This window comes from Pan troglodytes, chromosome X (genome assembly GCF_028858775.2).
Source record: "Pan troglodytes isolate AG18354 chromosome X, NHGRI_mPanTro3-v2.0_pri, whole genome shotgun sequence".
Lineage (NCBI taxonomy): Eukaryota > Metazoa > Chordata > Mammalia > Primates > Hominidae > Pan > Pan troglodytes.
This window is the reverse complement of record NC_072421.2, coordinates 25,083,090-25,102,676: the sequence shown is the minus strand read 5'-3', so window position 1 is coordinate 25,102,676 and position 19,587 is coordinate 25,083,090. Positions and strand designations below refer to the sequence as shown.

The following is a 19,587-nucleotide window of genomic DNA, read 5'->3' as shown; positions in this document are numbered from 1 at the left end:
GTGCAGTCGTGTGATCTCGGCTCACTGCAGCCTCTACCTCCTGGGCTCAAGCGATCCTCCCACTTCAGCCTCCTGAGTAGCTGAGATTACAGGCACATGCCACTATGTCCAGCTAATTTTTCTATTTTGTGTAGAGACAAGGTTTTGCTACCTTGCCCAGGCTGGTCTCGAACTCCTGGGCTCAAGAGATTCTCCTGCCTCAGCCTCCCAAAGTGCTGGGATTACAGGTGTGAGCCACCATGCCTGGCCTGGTTTATCTTTAATTGTAAATGCTCACACCCTGCTCAGTCATTCCACATCTAGGAATCCAACCTGCAGAAATACTTTCATACGTTCACAAATTTTTCCACCCTCCCCACCTCTCACACTCTTTCATAGCTCATTATATGGAATATAGGAAAACAGGAAATCCTAAATGTATACCCATAGGAAAACAGTTAAATTATGGTAAGCTACACTATGGATAATCTCTAAATGAGATTCATACTTGCAAAGGTCTTCAAGGTGAAGTGAAAAACACGTTATAAATAGGGTTAAAGCTATACATGCTTTATGCAAAAACCAAAGCTTTATATGGGACTGAGAAAGTTGTGGGGGATTTCCCTTTTCAGTCACATTTCTGTATCTGTATTTTTGTGATAAGCATGTCTCTTCCATAATTTGCAAATAAAAAAAGGAATGTGCAAATAAATATGCAATCATATGATGAACATAAAAATCATCTGTAACCCCATTACCCAGAGAGCTGCTATTTGTATTTTGGTAGTATAAATCCTTCAAAATATTTTCCAATGAACTCCACTATTATAAACTTTTGTAGCCTGTATTTTTTTAAAAATCTCAATTTTTCCCATACGTTATTCGTTTAAAGCATTATTTCAAAGGGCTGCATAGTATTCTATCTAATGGGTGTACCACAATTCAGTTAAACAATGCTCTATTATGGAAAATTTGGGTTGTTTTCTAACTTTATAAGAAAACTACTGTGATCATCAATCTTGTACATAAATCTGTGCATCTCTATTTTCATAGATTTTTGTTTGTTTTTTGAGATGGGGTTTCAAACTATTGCCCAGGGTGGAGTGCAGTCGCATCATCTCGGCTCACTGCAACCTCCGCCTCCCGGGTTCAAGTGATTCTCCTGCCTCAGTCTCCCAAGTAGCTGAGAATACAAGCAAATGCCACCACGCCTGGCTAATTTTTGTATTTTTTGTAGAGATGGGGTTTCGCCATGTCACTCGGGTTGGTCTTAAACTCCTGGACTCAAGAGATCCACCCACTTTGGCCTCCCAAAGTATTGGGATTACAGGTGTGAACCACTGTGTCCAGCCTCTATTTTCTTATAATAAGTGTTCTGAAGTTTAATTTACTGGACCAAAGAATATGACCATTATTAACTTATTTACTGGGCCAAACAGAAAGAACATTGCTGGCATTTTTTAGAAAGGGAATACCACTTTTAGCTTATACAAGAAATGTATGTGCTGGTGAGAAAGTATTTTTATGGGCACAAATTCAAAGCATTAAAATGTTTTAATCACTGTCATTTTGAAAGACAAAAATGGCATTTTTGGCTGGGCACGGTGGCTCACGCCTGTAATCCCAGCACTTTGGGAGGCTGAGGCGGGTGGATCACCTGAGGTCATGAGTTCGAGACCAGCCTGGCCAACATGGTGAAGCCTCGTCTCTACTAAAAATACAAAAATTAGCTGGGCATGGTGGGGGGCACCTGTAATCCCAGCTACTCAGGAGGCTGAGACAGGAGAATCACTTGAACCTGGAAGGCAGAGGCTGCAGTGAGCTGGGATCACACCACTGTACTCCAGCCCGGGCAACAGAACGAGACTCCTTCTCAAAAAAAAAAAAAAAAAAAAGGCATTTGTCTGTGTTTTTGTTTGCACCTCCTTGATTAGTGAAGTTAAACACTTTTCCATATGTTGATCGACTGCTTGCATTTGTTACTTTGAGAAGGGCCTATTTATACCTTTCTACATACTCTACCTTGATTACTTCTGTTCCAAGAATTCTGGGGTCTAACACATTACACATTCCTGTACAAAAACTCCTTATAATAATATATCTGGTTGACCAAAAGCATAGAAAGTTTTAAAAAGATATAAGAAAATGAAAAATCAGTATAATTTTTGGATCTCACTGAAATATGGCTTAGGTATAAACAGCTTCTTAGTCAGCTTTTTTGAATGTAAGGTTAAAATTAGTTTTCTTTTACCATTGAATTCTTCAACTTCCAGCTCTGGAGCTACCAGGTAATACTGTTCACACAGCATCTTGGCTGTTTCATATGCATCTGCAAGAAAAGGAAAAAGTTTAGCTGCTGTACTAATAACATAGGCACAAGCGTGTGTGTGTGTGTGTGTGCGCACATGTGCATGTATATATCTATAGGTACATAAGATAAACTGTCTAAACGGATGGATGTAGAATTAATCAACTACAACCTTTTACAAAATACCCTTTTGTGGCTTTAATAGAATTACCATGACTAAAGCAAAATTTCTCTTTTCTATTTTTTCCAAGACAGCGTCTCACTCTATCGCCTAGGCTAGAGTACAGTGGTGTGATCATAGCTCATTGCAGCCTCGAACTCCTGGGCTCAAGCAGTCCTCCCGCCTCAGCCTTCCAAGTAGCTGGCCTTACAGGCATATGCCACCATGCCCAGCCAATCTCTCTTTTCTTAAAGGATTTTTTGTTTGTTTGTTCGTTTGTTTGTTTTTTGAGACAGAGTCTCACTCTGTCACCCAGGCTGGAGTGCAGTGGTGTCATCTCGGCTCACTGCAACCTCCGCCTCCCAGGTTCAAGCGATTCTCCTGCCTCAGCCTCCCGAAGAGCTGGGATTACAGGTGTGTGCCACCATGCCCGGCTAATTTTTGTATTTTTAGTAGAGATGAGGTTTCATTATGTTGGCCAGGCTGGTCTCGAACTCCTGACCTCAGGTGATCCACCCTCTTTGGCCTCCCAAAAGTGCTGGGATTACAGGCATGAGCCACCGTGCCTGGCTTTCTTTTCTTAAAGTTTTAATGACCATAACAATGTCAACATACTAGAATACTGGCAATTCAGCTAGCTCTATACCAAACACGTACTTGTTTAACTTATACTATTACCAAAATATATTTTTCATGAAAATTTAGGAACTCAAGACTATACGTTCTAAGCACCATGCAACCTGACTAAATTGTAGCAAAAGAATATTTGTCATGATCTTAAAAATAATAATGCCAACAGTCTTGTGATTTGCCAGAGTTATTTGTAAGTGAAACCTCAGTAAGTATTTGCTGAATGAATAGATTTCCATGAGTCACACAATTTAAGTTACTGGAGATGCCACTATCACTTTAAAAGGTCCTTTGAGTTAGTTAAAGGTAACAGGCTGGGGCTGATATTTATCAAAGTCTGAGGAGCAACAGTCCGCTTTTTAAAGGATAAAATAAAAGACATATGGTAAGAAGATAAGAGCCATTACAGAAACAGCCGAAGACAGAATTCAGGAGATTCAAAGATGGGGAGCAGATTCAGAAAGCAAAGGTGCATTACAAGACATTGGACATTGCATATATGCCTTTTCTCTCGAACTGTAAACAATCTGAAGTCAGCGTTTGTGTCTTAACACTTGTTTCATAACTTGCATAGAACTTCGTATAGTGCCTGTGTAGATGGTCAACAGTCCTTGAGCCGGGTGCAGTGGCTCACGCCTGTAAACCCAGGACTTTGGGAGGCCGAGGTGGGCTGATCACTTGAGGCCAGGAGTTCAAGACCAGCCAGGCCAACATGGTGAAACTCCATCTCTACTAAAAATACAAAAATTAGCCAGGCATGGTGGTGAGCGTCTGTAATCCCAGCTAGTTGGGAGGCTGAGGCAGGAGAATTGCTTGAACCCAGGGGGTGGAGGTTGCAGTGAGCCGAGATCGTGCCACTGCACTCCAGCCTGGGGGACAGAGTGAGACTCCATCTCAAAAAACAAAAACAAAAATAACAAAAAAAAAAACAACCTTAGTTTGATAAATTTTAAACCTTTTGGTAATTTACTTTTTAAAAATTTTTATTGGAGATAATTCTTATGCCATACAATTCACTCATTGAAAGTAAAGTGTACACACAGCCGGGCACAGTGGCTCACACCTGTAATCCCAGCACTTTGGGAGGCCAAGGCAGGGGGATCACTTGAGGTCAGGAGTTCAAGACCAGCCTAGCCAACATGGTGACACCCCTTCTCTACTAAAAATACAAAAATTAGCCAGGCATGGTGGCGGGTGCCTGTAGTCCCAGCTACTCGGGAGGTTGAGGCAGGAGAATCGCTTGGACCCAGGAGGCAGAGGTTGCAGTGAGCTGAGATCACACCACTGCACTCCAGCCTGGGCAAAAGAGCAAGACTCCATCTCAAAAAAAAAAAGTACATACAACTCAGTGGTTTTTAGTATATAGTCAGAGCTGTGCATTAATCACTATAATCAAGTTTACATATTCATCACTACAAAAAGAAGTTCCAAACCCATTAGCAGTTACTCCCCTCCACCCAGCCCTAGGCAACCATGGATCTACTTTATCTCTATAGATTTGCTATTCTGGACTTTTTACATAAACGGAATAATATGCGGTCTTCTGTGACTGGCTTCTTTCACCAGCATGTTTTCAAGCATCATCTACATCACAGCATGTATCAGGACCTCATTTCTTTTTATTGCTATATCACATTCCATTGTACAAGTATACCATATTTTCTTTATCCGTTCATCAGCTGGTAGACATCTGGGTTGTTTCCACTTTTTGGCTATTATGAATAGTGCTGCTATGAACCTTCATGTCCAAATGTTTGTGTGAACATATGCCTTCATTTATCTTGGGTATATACCTAGGAGTAGAAAACTGCTGCTTCGTGGGCGCATTTGGAATGTTCTCAACAGGATTATCAGCTCTTTGAAGACAGGCTCTTATTTCCTTTATATTCCCCACATCAATACCATGCAAAGTAAATACTGTGCTTGTTTAATATTCAAGAGGTGAGAGAAAGAAGGAAGGAAGCAAAGGGGGAAAAGTAAGCCCTACAGAATGTTAATGTTAAAAATTGACATTATTAACCTAAAATAATACAAAGATAAGATTAGGGTATGTTCAGACTATAAATTTTAGTTCATTGACTTCATATTGCTACCAAATTAATTATCTATTATTTGATCTCAGAGTAAGAATTCTGATTCCTTTACTAAACTTTTAGAATTAAATCTCTATAAAGAACCAAAGATAGAGACATTAAAATAACTCAGACAAGGCGAAATAATGAGGGACAGCAAAAAGGAAACAGCAGTAAGAGGAGAAAAAAAATGTTTAAAAGAGTTGATCAGTATGAAAATAGACACTTAAGTAGGATTGAACTTCAATCCTGAAAAAAAAGTTAAAAATTTTGAATTGTACTAAATTTACAAGTGTTTTCCTAGGCTATAATAAACCTTATCAAATACCTGTAAAGTACTTTTGTCAAAAGAAGAGAAATCAAGACTCACTCCTCTTGCTTAGCCTAAGCCGCCAAACAATGCTACATCTCCACCTAGTGACGTGAAAGCACAAAGCTGAACACAAACTTCCAAGATCACAAGCACTGAAACCTAAAAACGATCATTCATTATCGATACACAAAGCCAACACATCTTCACAAAACAACTCCTCCAGGTATGTAATAAAGATGTTTAAACAGTGCTCTTCCATTCACTACAAAACAAAAATAACCTAAACCCACTAAATGTGCTAATTCCTCATGGAATTCGCTTGCCCAGTAGCATGATTATGACAGCGTTGTTAAGAAAATGTGCTACACAAATTTAACATGTGAAAGACCAAGCCTAGACAGAAGCAGCCAACTCGAAACACAAAGACCCAGTACAGCTCCTAAAACCACGTGCGAATAAGAATTTTTAAAGCATCACTACAACTTACAGTGTATCAACGCTATAATTAAGAATTGCATGATGATCCTTGAAGAACTCAAGTCATCACAATGTAGACTCACATATACCAGCTAGCCAAAAGTATTTTGAGGGCATTAATGGTATTATATATATACTATGCATCTTTGTAAATTCATTGGACACAATGCATGTTGCAATGCCTTGGACACAATACACACTTAGTGAGCATTTGTTAAATGGAACGATCCTCTGGCCCATGATTAAGTTCTCAACATGCAGTAAATTACACTGACGGGAGGTGTTCCTTTTGGTGAGACTGGGAACTAGAGGCCTAGACTCATTCCCCAATCTAGCTGTATGTGGGATTCGTTACCAAATTTAAAAGAAAGAGTACAGATTATGAAAGGAACCCCTGGAAATTCCGAGGCAGTAGCTCTATGTTGAGGCCTGAGAGTCCACATTCTTAAAACTTAGCAGGTAATTCGGAAGAGAAGCTAGGCCACTTCCCTGGAAAATCAAGTCTGAGTCACACTAATTCTGCCACTCATCTCTCCCAGGATATGAATGATTATGAGGTTCTGGGGTAACAGCACTTATATACTCAAACAGGACATTTCTGTTTGAGTAAAATAATTTAACATAAAAATGAAAAAGCTTTAAAAAATCACCATCAAAACCAAAATTCAACTCATGGCTTGTAATTTACATTTAGAGTAAAATGCAAATTCTACTTACAATAAGCTTTCTAATCAAACTTTTCTATTTTTTAAATTAGAAATCAAAATTTCAAAAAAGATAACTGCCAAATTACTTTTATGTGCATACTTGGGCCAATATTTACCCACAATCTTTAGAAGAAAATATTAGAGAATTATTATTGCCACTGAATATAAGTGACATGACTTATTTTAGGAATCTGTTTTCAAGGGTTTTAAGGTACTGATTATAAAGTAATTAACAAAACTGTAGGTGTGGCTCATACATACTTCCCCAGGTTAAAATATCTAAACTGTAAATGCATTAGACTAAAATTTTAAAAGGCTGAGAACAGGGTGAAGGTTCACACAGCAATCAGCCCAACAGAACCAAACTAGCCATGAATCCGTTTTAAGAAATAGCACACAGGAAAATTGAATAGATAATGGAGGTTGTTTCATCAGATTTTCCTATTCAAAATTCACCACAGAACTCTGCTATCAAATATTAGCCTCTATCTTGAATACATGCAATCATTTGAGACAAAAAATATGAGAGGCTGGACTAGGATGAATTTGAGTGAGTGCTGAAAAAATTAAAAGGAAGGTGCCAAGGTCCCTAACTTTGAGTCTAATAGAATACAGAAAATCATAAAGCTGAAGTTTAAGAAGCCACTATCAGAAAAAGGTAAATGTAAATGACCAGAAAACATTAGAAAAGTGCTGATGGGCTGTTTTTAATTGTTTTTATTTTTATTTTTTAATAAAAACAATCCCACAGCATTTACTGTCATCTGGTAATAATATATACGGATAATGGAAACAATCTGAACAGGCATTTTAGAACTATACTCCCAACAAAGGACACCTAAAAAAACAAGTTCTCAATAGTTTCTCACTTCCTTGATCATTTCTGGTTAGAGACATTTTGTGGCAGAATATGATCTCCTTTAGCACGATCTGGCCCAGGGGTTTTCTTGGCTTTGTTTCACAATGAATCGCTTCTGCATCATCTGATATGAGGTTCACAGACTCGTCAAAACCAATGACACGGCCCTCTATCAGCATATTCACTTGCTCATAGAGCCATACCTGAATCCGAGATCTATTTTGCAAGTATCTGAAGATGAAGGTAAGGTTGATGGGCTACATTCACCTTCTGCACTTTTTGGCCCTGGCCACAGTGCACCATGGTGGAACCCACAGAGACAACACTGACCCGCACCCCACCTTCTGGAATTGATATGCTGCCTTTTAGGAACCCTTTCAAGTCTCAAAGCAATTCTAATAAGGCATGTCTATCATCACCCTTCCTACCCCAAACCCATCCCAAGTGGGATCCAATGGAGATTTTTTAAAGGAGTAGGCCCCCACACCTCACGCTCCAAACCACAGCAGACTGGGCAAGTGGGAGTGGGAGCAGAACATCCAATGTAAGGGCAACCAATCTCCAGATTGATCAGAATCCTAAAACTTGTGATCGTAGGGGGAAAGAAAAAAAAAGATAAGCTGAGTTAATTAAATTCATCTTTTGGGAATTCAGAATCAAGATCGTGGGCAAAAAAAGATAAGCTGAGTTAATTAAATGCATCTTTTGAGAATTTAGGATCAAGACAGTTGGGGTGATCAGGCAGGGCAGAAGCCAAAATGGTACATTGAGAATTATCATGATCTGTGAAGGACTAGAGTGCCCAACAAGCTGCCACTGAGTCGTCCAGTATACAGACAAAAACAGGTAAAGGAGCAGGCACAGAGAAAGGCGGAAAGGCCATGACTTGGCAACTCCAGTTGCAAAGACACACAGGAAACAACCTTGTTTTCTGTTTCCTAATTCCAATTTCTTTTTTTTTTCTGATGGAGTCTCACTCTGTCACCAAGGCTGGAGTGCAGTGGTGCAATCTCAGCTCACTGCAGCCTCTGCCTCCCATGTTGAAGCGATTCTCCTGTCTCAGCCTCCCGAGTTGCTGGGATCACAGGCACACGCCATCACACCTGGCTGATTTTTGCATTTTTAGCAGAGATGGGGTTTCACCATGTTGGCCAGGCTGATAATTCCAATTTCTATAGCTCCAACTATAAAGTGCTTCCTGTCCTTGGATTATCATGGGACCTACCAGGTTCTTTTGATAAATCTTTCTTGAGCTAGCGTGAGTGGGTCTCTGTTACTTGTAACCTGAAGAGCCCAAAGTGAGAGCACAAGACATTATTTCTGAACCAGAATAATGCCACGCACTCTGAGGATACCACTTGTGTGCTATTATATTAAGCAGTAATAGCATGTAGGAACAACACAGGCAACTTAGCATCGCTGTGAGAATCGATTTTTACACAAATTATTTAAGTTTATACTTTCAAAATGATCTTACAGCAGGATTTTCCATTTTATTTCCTAGCTTCTTACAAAGAAAGGAGGGAAAAGGGTCACAGTGGAAGGCACCTCCCAAAGGATAATAGGACCTGCTTTACAACACTAATTCTAGCATTCACTACCTGGGGTCTATAATTTGTAGATGTGTAAAGGTAGATACTAAGGTGCTAAATAAGCAGCAAGGAGGCATGTTTCAGTGTTCTGCACATTCAATTAATGCTACGCAAGATGCACCCCACTTTTATATGTTGATACAACTGTCTAGTCAAAAATAAAAATATTGTCTCTACTCTTCTACATGGGAGTTTTCTGTAATCTGTCTCAAGAGATCTAAGGATGGGAGTGGGATTAACACTTGTTTTGTTGTTGTTGTTTGTGTTTTTTTTTTTTTGAGATGGAGCTTCACTCTTGTTGCCCAGGCTGGAGTGTAATGGCGCAATCTCAGCTCACTGCAACCTCCGTCTCCTGGGTTCAAGCGATTCTCCTGCCTCAGCCTCCTGAGTAGCTGGGATTACAGGTGCCTGCCACCATGCCCATCTAACTTTCGTATTTTTAGTAGAGATGGGGTTTCACCATGTTGGCCAGGCTGGTCTCGAACTCCTGACCTCAGGTGATCCACCCGCCTTGGCCTCCCAAAGTGTTGGGATTACAGGTGTGTGCCACTGCACCTAGCCAACACTTATTAAACCTATAAAACACACATGTGTGCACACAAAGAGGCTCACACACAGACGCCCACACAGGGTCATTTGGGCTGGACATCTGACTATGCTTAAACCATGTAGGATCTTCACAGCTAAGAAAATCATTAGGGCTGTCATTAAAACCTAGAGCCCTTACTCTCGTAACATCCAACTGCTTAAAACAAAAGGAAGGAAATAAAAGATTAGCTATAGAGATTCTGAGTTAGAAGATTAACTAAGAAATCTCAGAGGATAGTGGAAGAAGGTAAAAAGCCAGGGTGAAAATACCAACTACTCTAAAAAGAGGAAGGCAACAGTAAGACTTCACTAAGAGTCAAAAGAGGCTGACATCCATTTCTTCCTTTCCTTGGCAACACTTGGCAGGGATTGGTAAGAAGAGCTGGTGAGGCCTGGGCCTCTTGAGACCTTCTGATGGTTGCTCCTGGGGCATTTGGGGATGGAGACTCCAGTGCCTTTTAGCTAGAAGACACAGAAGAAATTTCAGGCCTTTCAACCTTTGGCGCTCTGTGCCTTCTTTATTCTCTCTCAGTCTTACTTGGAGGTAGAAAGAGCTTCTGCATAAGCATTTGATGCTCAAAAAATTAAGAGGAGGGTCCATAGGAAATGAAGCAGACAGTCGACTGGAGACATCTGCTTTGGTCTACAAGGAAAAGAGAGGCCTGCAGGTTTCCTTCTAGGTTGCCTAGCCCATTTGCCAGGGTAGAAAAAGTAACTGATGTAAGGCCAATCCCCCACTGCAGAATAAAGGTTATGCACACTTGGCTGGAAAGACCATTTGAATATACAGATAATGAGTATCACAGATTAGACACAGGAAGAACTCCAACAATACTGATGCAGACAGCAGGATAGCGGCTTCTACCATGGGGTATCGAATTCAGCCAGGAAGGGTGTGTGTGATGGGCATTAGTGCTGGAGATAGAGAAATACAAAAATACTATGGATTTCACGGAGACAAAGATTAGACACAACATTTCCAGCTACACACCTATCTATAAATCTGATATGAGTTCAAATGTATAAAACAATGTTCTCACTAAATTATGAAAACAGGTAACTTTTATTCTCTTCTCTCTTTTCCCATATTTTCTAAACTTTCTTCGATGAGCACTTTTATTATTTTGGGAAAATGGCATTAGTCTTCTTAACTATCCCAACTGGGAAAAGGAGTTGGATGATTAACAAAAATGTTGGGTAAAGTGGGAAACCATAAAATGTGATTACTATCATAAACATTAACTTAAAATGCACATTTGAACATACAATTTATTTCTCTGTGAGTATATTCATATAAGGCCTTTCCTTTGAATGTGGATCAGTTTGGGGTTCCAGTTCGTCTTTCTTGGATGAACAATATCACTTACATCTATGAATTCCAATTTCTATTTCTTTAAAGTACAATAAACTTAAAGATACTTGTGAAGCAACCTGGGTATAAATTCCAGGTAAGATTTTTACTCCGCGCTGCCCTGTAATCTAATCATTTTCTTACTCACAGTAATTTCATAACATTTTTAAGAGTCCTTCCAAAGCATTCAACTTGGTTTTAACAGAAATAAGTCTCCTTTTTGTAGGCATATTTCTTCAGTTTACATAACATTTAAATAAATTATATAGTCACAACAGTCAGTATAACTTACACCAAGGGCTTGGGTACAAATAAGTGACCCTTAGTAAGCATGCACCTCACCAGGTGGAAGCAGAATTACAAAAGCATTCCAGAAAATACACATAAGCCAAGAGTATTTAGTGTGCTGTGGGTATTGGTATGCATCATTTATGAAGGGAATGAAGGATGTCAGAAAGTTGATTATGTGGCTGCTGCTTTAGAGGGTTATACACTTTCGGAATCTGAAACCACCTCCACTGTTTTTTTCCTTAAGGGAGGATGCTGTTGAGAGATAAAAAACCATGGTTTGAGAGAGGCGTGGGGAATGGGGAGCATGCCAGTCCTTCCTGCTTACCCCATGAGTGTGGGGGTGGGATTTGTATGTGTGTACATGTCCATGCGTGTGTGTGTGCATGTGTATGTGTATGTGTGTGTTGGGGGAAGAGGGATTTTGAGTCACAAAAGGGCACAAGAAGTGACTGTTATTGTATAGGGCTTCACCAGGAACTCCAAGCTTTAATTATGCTAAGTGAGTGGCAGGAATGATTAAGTAAGAGGAAGCAGTAAACTTTGTTCACAGTGCAATAATGGGTATAATATAGTTAATAAGCGCAGGAGAAAGACTAAAGATAAAGCTGTGAGTACAAGAAGAGGGAAGAAAAAGGAGGGGACTGTGGCTCAGGGTCAAAATTGTGTCTAAAAGGGACAAAGCAAAGAGGAAGCTATGAGGTAGACATTGGCATAAACTTCCAGGGTTTTTTCTTTCAATTATGTATTGAACTATTCTTCATATAACCTTCAGCTACTTTTTGGTACAAAACTTCTGACCCTAAGAGGAGTGATGCAAAAGCATGTAATTCCAGACCTTTAGAAATTGACACCCTAGATAGAGAGAGACAAATAGGCTGGGCATGGTGGCTCATGCCTGTAATCCCAGCACTTTGGGAGGCCAAGGCGGGTGGATCACCTGAGGTCAGGAGTTCAAGACCAGCATGGCCAACATCTGGTCAAATGGCCTCATCTCTACAAAAATTAGCCGGGCATGATGGTGGGTGCCTGTAATCCCAGCCATTTGGGAGGCTGAGGCAGGAGAATTGCTTGAACCCAGGAGGCAGAGGTTGCAGTGAGCCGAGATCGCGCCATTGCACTCCAGCCTGGACAACAGAGCGAGACTCCATCTCCAAAAAAAAAAAGAAAGTACAAATAATGACAAGGCCAGGTAATATGTACTAAATATGAGAGAAGAGTAACACAGAGTAAGTGCCATAAAACGATCGATTCTGTTCACATTAAGAGTCAAGTCACAGTCGATTCCTCCTCACGCTCTGACACCTCTGACTCACTTTAGCACCACTTAATCGCTCTGTTCTATAGAAGTGGTAACAGTTTCATAAAACTCCCTGCTACTTATCTAGTTGTATTGGTTCTTGGTTAAAAGCTCCCTAAAAATTAGTGAAAGACTTTACTTGTGGAGAAACAATAAGATGATGAAAACAAGTGTTTTTAAAACTTCATTGATATGGTTTGGCTCTGCACCCTCACCCAAATCTCATGTTGAATAGTGATCCTGAGTGTTGGCAGTGGGGCCTTGTGGGAGGTGATTGGATCATGGGGGCAGATTTTCCCCTTGCTGTTCTCATGATAGTGAGTTCCCACGAGATCTGGTTGTTTAAAAGTCTATAGCACGTTCCCCTTCGCTCTCTCTCTCCTGCCATCAAGTGAAGACGTGCTTACTTCCCCTTCACCCTTCTGCCATGATTGTAAGTTTCCTGAGGACTCCCAAGCCATGCCTCCTGTACAGCCTGCAGAACTGTGAGTCAATCAAACCTCTTTTCTTCATAAATTACCCAGTTTCAGGTAGTTCTTTATAGCAACATGAGAACAGACTAATACATTTACCGTGAAGAATTCCAAACACATACCCAAGTACAGAGCATAGTATAATGAACCCATGTGCCCATCAACAGCCTCAAGAATTTTCAACAAATGCCCAGTCCTTTTCACTCCCCTCCCTGTGTATAATTTTGAAGCAAATCTCACATCATTTCATATCATGTGTAAATATTTTTAAATATCTCTCTCAAAGCTAGCACTCCTTTATAAAAACAAGACCAGATACCAATATCACACCTAAAAAGTTAACATATTTTTAATGTCAAATATCCAGTGTTCAAATTTCCAATTGTCTTATAAAAGCCTGAAATGACTTTAAAAAATATTTTATAATTTATGCCAGAAACAAAATAAAGGCACCAACCTATTATATAATCAATGGCGTACACGGAAAGCCAAATGACATGTCTGACACCCAAGGACTGTCTGCTGCTAGTAAACCTGTCTACAGCCTTTACTGTGTACTAGCATTGCTTTAGGGGTTCTACAAATATGAACTCATTTAACTCTACAATATAGGTGAATTACCAAGAGCATCATTTTACAGATGAAGAATCTGAGCCCCAAAGAGGTTACTTAACCAAGTCTGAGATCACCCAACTAACATGAAGAGAAAAATAAAATGTGTTATATTCATACAATGGAATATTTTTCAGCCATAAAAAGGAATAAAGTACTGAAAGATGCTATGACATCAATGACCCTTGAAAATGTTATGCTGAGTGAAAGAAGCCAGTTACCAAAGACCACATATTGTATTGTTTTGTTTATATGAAATGTCTATAATAGGAAAATCTATACAGAGTCAGAAAGTAGATTAGTGGTTGTCTAGGGCTAAAGAGAAGGGTAGAAGGGAGTGACTGCTAACAGGTCCAGGGTTTCTTTCTGGGGTGATGAAAATGTTCTACAGGCCAGGTGTGGTAGCTCACGCCTGTAATCCCAGCACTTTGGGAGGCCAAGGCAGGTGGATCACAAGGTCAGGAGTTCGAGACCATTCTGGCCAACATGGTGAAACCTCGTCTCTACTAAAAATACAAAAATTAGCCGGGCGTGGTGGCGTGCGCCTGTAGTCCCAGCTACTCAGGAGGCTGAGGCAGGAGAATCACTTGAACCTGAAGGACAGAGCTTGCGGTGAGCTGAGATCGTACCACTGCACTCCAGCCTGGGCGACAGAGCGAGACTCTGTCTCAAAAAAAAAAAAAAAAAGAAAGAAAGAAAAAAAGAAAATATTCTACAATTGGATTGTGGTGATGGTTGCACAACTCTGTGAATACACTAAAAACCACTGAATTGAGCATTTTAAATGGTTGAAGTTTATCATATGAGATTGTATCTCAATAAAGCTGTTTTTAAAAGTATATTCTCAAAAGATTTAAAATGTATCAAACCAAGGAATATTTATTAATCACCTACACAAGCACTACAGTTGGTTCTATGCAAGTTATAAAACAAATATAAGACACAAACCCTGACCTCAAATTGGTTACAGTTCAAGAGAAAATGCACACATACCACATATCACAATGCACTTTTGCTTTCTAAATTGTGCCTTTTTCTCAAAGGGGTAATCAACTGTCTGAACCAAGTTTTCTGTTTCATAAAAGGCACTGAGCTAAGGCCTAATGAACATGTAAGCTATGATAAGACTGACCCTTTCCTCCTTGCCCCCGGAGGCCTTTGGAGGTTCTGATCAACCACAAAGTTATCTTGTGAGAGAGCAACCAATAGGATTCCTAGAGCTGAGGCTGGGCTGATTCACCTTACAACTGAAATAATGTGAGTAAATCTGTTGTGACTCAACAGAGGCCAGGGCAGCCAGACAATCCTAGGCTAAGCTAAAACCAACAGGTCTGGTCCTCCTCCCTGGGTTTAGGAATGCCCAGGGTAAACAAATTGCAGAGGTTTTCCTTTGCTATGGCTGCTGAAGAGCAATGAAGATCCTTGATGAAGATCAGAGAGAATTGCGGCCATGAAACTTGGGAGGTGAGCGTTTAAAGAAGGGAGATAAAGGCCAACACAGGAGATACAATCTGCAGAAAGGGACAATTTGGGGATCTGAGGTTGCACAAAGTAACCGTAACACTGAAGAAAACTGAAGAGGTACCTGGTGGATCGCTCACAACCAGGAAGGTTTCTTGGAGATAGCATTGATCTTAAATGAATAAATAATGAGGAAACTGCTGTTCAAATTCAAAGTGCCTGGGTACCAGGGACTTACGGATATAGGGCTTGGTTCTTCCCGGAGGATACTGGAACAATGTCTAGCTTAATGTCCAATGAACCCATGAAGCTTACATGCCACATAAATTCTAAAGCCAGATGTGAACAACAGAAATATGTTTAAATTTTATAGACACGTGAATTCAACCTAATTTTATGATAAGAATTTGGATTCTCTGAAATTTTCAGATAACAGTGGCAATCAGAATCTTACTTAAATGTTTACTGTTTGAGACAGAACTACAAATGAAACTCTAATCAATAAAGTAGAAACTCACATTTTGAGCCTTACCAATTATGCTGAACTGCCTAGAAAGAACTGCCTACCTGAACTGCCTAGAAAGAACATTTCATTTGGATCCAGTGGCTTGGGCCCAGAGTGACCTGATGAATCAGCAGACTGCACTGCAAAATAACCCTATAGCCAAGCTGCCTCCAATAAACCACAATCCAATTTGAACTACGATCGATACCATTACAACGGTCTCCTTACCTTTCACCACATCCGCCACGTTACAGGTGGGATCGATACTTCCTATGTGTTTAGGATGAACAGGATTAGTGTCACCCCCAAACAGAAGTGCTAGACGAACACAAAAGGAAAGGGAGGGGATTAAAACACAGCAGGCTGGGATGGTCACACAGGGAAATATAGGGGCTTATGTTTAGAAAGGATCTCTTATTTGTAAAAATCATTTTAGCATCCACAGCAACTTAGAGCAATGGAATACACACAATTGATGGGTGAACAACTCTTATTGGTCAATGAAGGAGGAGGATGTGGTTTAAGGTCTGTCAGTTGCAGTCAGCAGGTTCTAAAGCAGTGACACGTGCCAGGTGCCCAATCCGTTCTTCCTCTCCCAATGTGACACGGATGAAGAAACTTACTTTCATCCTTAGTCAAGTATACCCACCTTCTTAGTACTACTCCAGACACATACTCCAACTTTCATTAAATATTTAGAACATGTGGTCTATACCATTTGGACAAGCCTGCAAAGTGTCTTCGCTGGCAGCATTTCAGATGCCTCCCCCATGGAGATTATGTTTCAATGTTGTGTACACAAACAATACTTGTTCAAGTATTTTTAAAAATACACTCAGATAATTTCACAATATACAAGATTTGCAAAATTTTGTTTCTGAATAAAAGCCAAAAGAAGCCCCAAAGAAAAAAGCAATCTGCATCCAAATATTTATAGGTGTTCTTATTTTTAAATCAAGCAAAAATTGCGACTAACAAAAGAAGGATGCCTAAATAAAATAGGGGAGATTTTAAACTATGAAAAATGATAAATACAGGCATTAGGCCAATTAATAAAGTTCGAACTGATTAAGGGGAAGAAAAACAGAGGTGTGTAGGCTTAACTAATGATCTAAAAACATGCACGTATATATGTGTATACTTAACTAATGATCTAACAACATGCACGTATATATGTGTACATGTGTATTTAGATCAGAAAGCAACTGGAGTTATCTAAGTAGTTTAGTTGAATAGTATTTAGGCTCTTTTATTCCTGTAAATTGTCATACATTTCCATTTTGAAGATATACATTTAATATAAGGCCACATTTAATAGTTCTATAACATTCAGTTATCCAAATAAATCAAATTAGTAAAATAAAGATGGTTTGTCCACTTTGTGATGCAGCAAACAGGGTGAATTATGCTCTAGACATGTGGATGCTTTTCCTCAAGGATTATAAAATCAGCCAAAGAGACAGTGCTGAAGATGAGCCAAAAAGTTTTTTGTGTGGAGGGAATTTTAGTTGTTTTTTTCATATCTGCTTAGTACCCTCAAGAGCAGACTAAAACTCTCAATACGGGATTATGGACTGACAGTCTGGCTTAATCTGACTTCACTGATCACTGTGAAATAAAGAACTGATGGCTCCTATCACCAACATCCAATTCAATATTCCCAGTGTCAATGTTTTTAAAACTAAAAAGGAAAACACATAACATCCTGGATAAAGAAAATAATACAATCTGAGATACATAAAAGTATTCAGAGATGAAGACCGGCTGCCATTAAAGGCGGTCCCTCATCCCCATCAGGACTGTATCAGCAGAGACTTAAAAGGTAGGCAGTGGTCCTGTCTCTAATGTGAGCCTCATAAAAGCCTTTCAAACATTTCTTTTAACCAAGAATACAAATTAATAGCTTTGTAATGGCTAGGATTCACTTAGGAAAAACTGAACTAGAAATGAAATTTCTACAACCAAAAATGCAGGTCAGTAAATTAACAACAGGAAAACATTTGGGAGAAATCACTATGGTTACCTTTTCAAAACTGGACCAACAAACCCCAACTTACTGTGCTGATTAATAAGCATGCGGAAAGAGATGCGGTTGGTATAAAACCGATCCAGAAAATATTGGATGTTAGTGCTAATGAAAGGATCAAACCCAAACTTCTCCTTGTATTCAATCACTCCTTGTGCCATTGTAGGAACCACATCATTGTGTCTATTTCTGACTTTAATCAGAACTTGTAGAAAGCTGTGTGAGAGGGAAACAAAACGTGGTCAGTCTTAATATCTCATGGGCTGATGCAAAGACTTCCCAGCTCTGTCCCCAGACTAGTTGTCTGCTGGTATTTTTATAAGTAGAGACATTATTCTTACTGCATAGAACAAGGAACCACCCACAAGAAACTAAAGTATGAGCCAAGTTTTTGCTTGAAACTTTATTTCTACAGAAACCCTTCTTTCAGAAGTGCAAAAAGTAAAAGGTTCTAGTACAGAAAAAAAATGCTCAAATACCCTTTTAGGAATCCACTGACTTTTTGGATAAGTGATTGCATATAACACAGGTTCTATAAAAGTTGAATAAAGAATTGCAGAACATATCAGTACTTCTTCTGAGAACATGAGGACAATCCCCACAAAATCTCCAAGGACTGATTAAAGCAATCTCAAAGCAATAGCTTCCATGAATAAAGAAATAATGTCACACTGTTTTTTGGGTTTTGTTTGTTTGTTTTTTTGACGGAGTCTCACTCTGTCACCCAGGCTGGAGTGCAGTGGTGTGATCTCGGCTCACTGCAACCTCCACCTCGCGGGTTCAAGCAATTCTTCTGCCTCAGCCTCCCGAGTAGCTGAGACTACAGGTGTACGCCACCACGCCTGGCTAATTTTTGTATTTTTAGTAGAGACGGGATTTCACCATATTGGCCAGGCTGGTCTTGAACTCCTGACCTCGTGATCCGCCCGCCTCAGCCTCCTAAAGTGTCTCATACAGTTTAAGAGTAAAATTTGGAAATAAATATCTCGCAGCAGTAAAATACAGTGATGAAATGCAGACAGAACACAGCAAATTAAACTATTCAAGTATCTGGCATCTTATTGTAAATATGCATATGGGAAAATACATTAAGAATGGTATAAGACAAGTCAGTCAATGGAACTAAATAAAAAGTTTAGGACCAGGCCCATGAGTGAGTATGTATATATAAAAATCGAGCATATTGAGAAAGTGACATTGCAAATCAGTAGGTAAACAATCAAACTAATAATCAAGTTAACTGGAACAGCGGGCTAACAATTTCAGTCACATCCTAATTTCAAGACTTAAAACCAAATACTGGATTAAAAATGTAAAAGGGTGAAATCGCAGAAATGATAACAGAAAAATCAGGTGAATAAGTACATAATCTTGGGATAAGGAGGGCTGTTCTAAGCTTAATATCAAAGGTAGAAACAAATAATGTGAAGAAACAAATGATATGACTATGTAGAATTTTAGCAATCCTATAGGGACACACATTAATAAATGAAGTAGAAAAAAAACAAAAAACTTAAAAAAAGGAAAAAACTAGCACCCCATCAGAAAACTAGGCAAAGGATCTGCTATCTATGCAAAATTTACCAAAGAAGAAGCACAAATGCCAATAACGTCACCCTTACAAATAAGAAAAGCAAATCAAAACAATGTGATACTTATTATTCTTCACGTATCAGCATCAGCTAGAGTTTGGGGCTTAACTGAGGCACTTCTCAGGACAATCAGCAACATACAGCAAAAGCCCAAAGAAAATAATTCCACTTGGAGGAATTGATCCTAGGAAAATAACTGGACAAGGTGAACAGCTGTTTGTTTGTTTGTTTATTTATTTATGAGACAGAGTCTTGCTCTGTTGCCCAGGCTAGAGTGCAGTGGCACAATCTTGA

General features: G+C 39.5%; 1 protein-coding gene and 1 pseudogene across 2 annotated transcripts in view; both read right to left on the bottom strand.

Moving 5' to 3' along the window:
• PDK3 (pyruvate dehydrogenase kinase 3) overlaps positions 1-19,587 on the bottom strand; it is an 85,464-nt gene that overhangs the window by 29,200 nt on the left and 36,677 nt on the right. For both annotated transcript variants that reach the window (XR_008542053.2, XM_003317396.7), the window contains exons 4-6: positions 17,733-17,917; positions 15,904-15,993; positions 2,231-2,308 (exon numbers count right to left, since the gene is read on the bottom strand). Coding sequence is in view for 1 of the 2 variants with exons in the window: in XM_003317396.7 (XP_003317444.4) it covers positions 2,231-2,308; positions 15,904-15,993; positions 17,733-17,917 (353 nt within the window). In the remaining variant the exon portion in view is untranslated. The remainder of the gene's footprint in view (positions 1-2,230; positions 2,309-15,903; positions 15,994-17,732; positions 17,918-19,587) is intronic.
• LOC134809292 (small nuclear ribonucleoprotein E-like) lies at positions 7,426-7,932 on the bottom strand (annotated as a pseudogene).